The sequence below is a fragment of the Austrofundulus limnaeus genome, unplaced genomic scaffold (assembly GCF_001266775.1).
Source record: "Austrofundulus limnaeus strain Quisiro unplaced genomic scaffold, Austrofundulus_limnaeus-1.0 Scaffold114, whole genome shotgun sequence".
NCBI lineage: Eukaryota > Metazoa > Chordata > Actinopteri > Cyprinodontiformes > Rivulidae > Austrofundulus > Austrofundulus limnaeus.
This window is the reverse complement of record NW_013952516.1, coordinates 1,527,603-1,530,947: the sequence shown is the minus strand read 5'-3', so window position 1 is coordinate 1,530,947 and position 3,345 is coordinate 1,527,603. Positions and strand designations below refer to the sequence as shown.

General features: G+C 43.8%; 1 protein-coding gene across 1 annotated transcript in view; it reads left to right on the top strand.

The window, feature by feature from the left end:
- Positions 1-2,564: 2,564 nt before the first annotated feature.
- LOC106521753 (urea transporter 2) overlaps positions 2,565-3,345 on the top strand; it is a 3,969-nt gene continuing 3,188 nt past the window's right edge. Inside the window, exons 1-2 of the mRNA XM_014014456.1 lie at positions 2,565-3,145; positions 3,230-3,345. The exon at positions 3,230-3,345 is cut by the window's right edge and continues 1 nt beyond it. Of these exons, the coding sequence (XP_013869910.1) occupies positions 3,044-3,145; positions 3,230-3,345 (218 nt within the window). The 5' untranslated portion in view covers positions 2,565-3,043. The remainder of the gene's footprint in view (positions 3,146-3,229) is intronic.

The following is a 3,345-nucleotide window of genomic DNA, read 5'->3' as shown; positions in this document are numbered from 1 at the left end:
CACTCGTGAATTTTGTTCGTATCTGAAAAAAATCTTAGAATACGAAAACATTGGTGAATGCCACAAATTCTACTAAATCACTCGTACGCACAACTTAAGAACAAATCTGTGCGTACGAACGGTTCTTGCATGAGGCCCATTGCCTCTTTTGCTGTGGTGTCAGAATGTCAAGGAAAGTTTGTTGTGTTGAGGTCAGATGTGATTAAACAACCAGCATCAGCTCAATTAGCTGAATTAAAAGCTGTGATTGAGGCGTGTAATTTGTCAGCAGGAAAAACTGTTAACATTTACACAGACTCAGACTACGTGCATCGCAGTGTTCGTGTTGATTTGAGCCAGTGGATGAGGAAAGGCTTTGTGACGGCTTCGGGAAAACTATTGACTCATTTGCATCAAATATTGGACTTATATTATGCATTGAGGCAACCACGGGCCGTGTCGATATTAAAATGCAAAGCTCACCAGAAAAAGTGTGATGTGGTGGGGAAAGGGAATTTTCAGGCTGACAGAGCAGCAAAGGAGTGTGCTGGTTATGAGAAAGACAGACAGATGGTCCAGGTGGAAGAAGGAGGTCCTGCTGTGAGTTCTGATGAAAACATTTTGCAGAAAAAAATTGATGTTCAAACTATATTAGAGATGCAAACTAATGCTGCCGTTTCAGAGAAACAACTGTGGCAAGACAGAGGGGCCAGACAGGATGCTGAGGGCATCTACAGGAACCATGAGGGTAAGGTTGTGGCTCCAGAAATTCTGGTGAACCTGCTGTGTCAGGAGGCTCACAGTAGGGGGCATGGTTCAAGTGCTAAAATGATTGACGTGATCACTCAGGTGTGGTGGCATCCTAATATCAGAGCAATTTCTAAGTATTTTGTTCAGATGTGTCAAATCTGTTCCAGACATAACCCGAAGGGGGTGCTGAAAGTTGGTCTCGGTGCATTTCCGATTCCTGCTGCTCCATGGAAAGAGGTGTGTGTTGATTTCACAGACGTGGGGGCTAAGAACAGGGTAAAGGGGAAGAGATTTATGCTTGTTTGTGTTGACATGTTCAGTGGATGGATTGAAGCGGTGCCGACATGCACGGAGAAAGCATCTGAGGTGGTAAAGTGGAGGTCATTCCGAGGTTTGGTATACCTGCTGTCATAAGATCTGATAATGCCAGGCATTTTTCAAATAAGGAACCGCAAAAAGTGGAGCAGATATTTGGGATCAAGAAACAGTTTGGAGCTGTTTTCCATCCGATGTCCCAGGGCAAAGTGGAGAGAGCAAACAGGACATTGAAGGAAAGTTTAGCTAAAGTATGTGCAGACACAAAGTTAAACTGGGTGGACGCTTTGCCTCTTGTTTTATTTATCTGGTTGCATAAAAACGATGAAAAACAAACTTTATTGATGTTTCACAAATCAGACAAAGGTTTCCCAAAGCTCAAACTTAGTTTTTATTATTCTTCTATTAGTGTAGAATAATATAGTCCTGATTTGAAGAGTCCAGGTGTTGTGGTTTTTGAGCTGGACCAGGTCTAATGTGGTCCAATTGCCTATAAAATGATGAAAAACAAAATTTATTGATTTTTCACAAATCAGACAAAGCTTTCCCAAAGCCAAAACTTAGTTTTACATATTCCACTATTAGTGTAGAATAATCTAGTCCTGGTTTGAAGAGTGCAGGTGTTGTGGTTTTTGAGCTGGAGCATAAAAACGATGAAAAACAAACTTTATTGATTTTTCACAAATCAGACAAAGGTTTCCCAAATCCCAAACGTGTTTTTAAAATTCTTCTATTAGTGTAGAATAATCTAGTCCAGATTTGAAGAGTATAGGTGTTGTAGTTTTTGAGCTAGAGCAGGTTAAACACGCGCAAGGGAGTGAAAAATTAGTTGTAATGTCCCTCTAGTCATTTCCCGAATCGGAAGCTAACTTCAGCTTCGTGTCAAACATCTGTGTCGTTATCTGCTTCAAACTGCATTATCCATTCAGTTAGACAGTCAACANGATTTGTCGCTAGTTGTTTTTAACACAGAAAATGCCTCTAAAGGCAAGTAATCTCCGGTTCAACTCCGAACAGAAACAAAACTAAAAAATGCTCCCACGGAATGTTTACACCAAAAGATCGCTGATTCGCTCATTTCGCTGTCAATCAAAAAGGGATTCAGCCTCAGACAGATCATCCAATCATCACGCAGAAGCTGAGTGTCCGGGCTGGCCGAGGCCAGCCCACTTCCCCATAGACCCTCAGAGACGCTCAGCGTCCGATGGGCGGGACAAAGCCCAGCATTTATCCAGTGACTCGTCTCGTTTCGCTGCAGTCTTTGCATCGCTAATGAGCTCTGTGGAAGCTGAGCTTCCAGTACTGTTTAAAGCACCGTGAAGCTGCGGGAATGAGGGAGAGGAAAGCCGCGTCGTTACCAGTGATAAGAAGAAGCTGATTCTGAACAAAAGTTGAGTGCGTTGTAGCGCATATTTAGTCGATGATATGTACTCACAACAGTATATTTTTGATCTTTTATTTTTTACATTTTAGGGGAAGCTGAGCTTCCCTGGCAGTCTTAGAGCAATCACCTCTGTTGTGTGCAGAATGACCCAGGGAGCAGGCAGAGATCCAAAAAGTAACAAAAAGGTTTTATTAAATAAACGAAAAGGCTGACGAGGCAGCTCAAAGTACTTACAGGGAGAGATCTCAGGTAGCAAACACAGAGACAACCAAACTGACTGGGGAACCAGCACAATGAACGGACAAACACGAATGACAAGCCTCAGAAAATAAAGCAGACAAATTAAGGGACAATYAGAAACACCTGGGGAGACATAAGAGGGATCAGGTGTGCGTGGGCGGGGCTGGAGGTAAAACAGCAGGGAAAGGAAAACTGGGGAACAGAAAACACTAGAAAACTAAAGCAAAAACACAGATCATGACAGTTTAACACAGCTGATGATGTTCTGCATTGTTGTGTTTTAGTCCCATTGTGTCCAGTGCCCTGGCATCCATTAACAGCCGCTGGGATCTGCCCGTCTTCACGCTGCCCTTCAACATCCTGGTGTGTCTCCACATGGTCGCCACCGGACACTACAACAACCACTTCCCCCAGGTGCTCATCCAGCCGCGCTCCGAGTTCCCAAACATCACCTGGGCTGAAATCAACGTCGCAAAGGTCAGTTGGGGGGCCTAATAACAATGCTCCACATTAACACGCTCGTGACTTTAACCTTTTCAAAYATCTTTGTCTTTTCTTCAGCTGTTCAGGTCAGTGCCTGTGGGGATAGGGCAGGTTTACGGCTGTGACAATCCCTGGACAGGAGGAATGTTCATCATCTCCCTCTTCATCTCCTCCCCCATCACCTGCGCTCATGC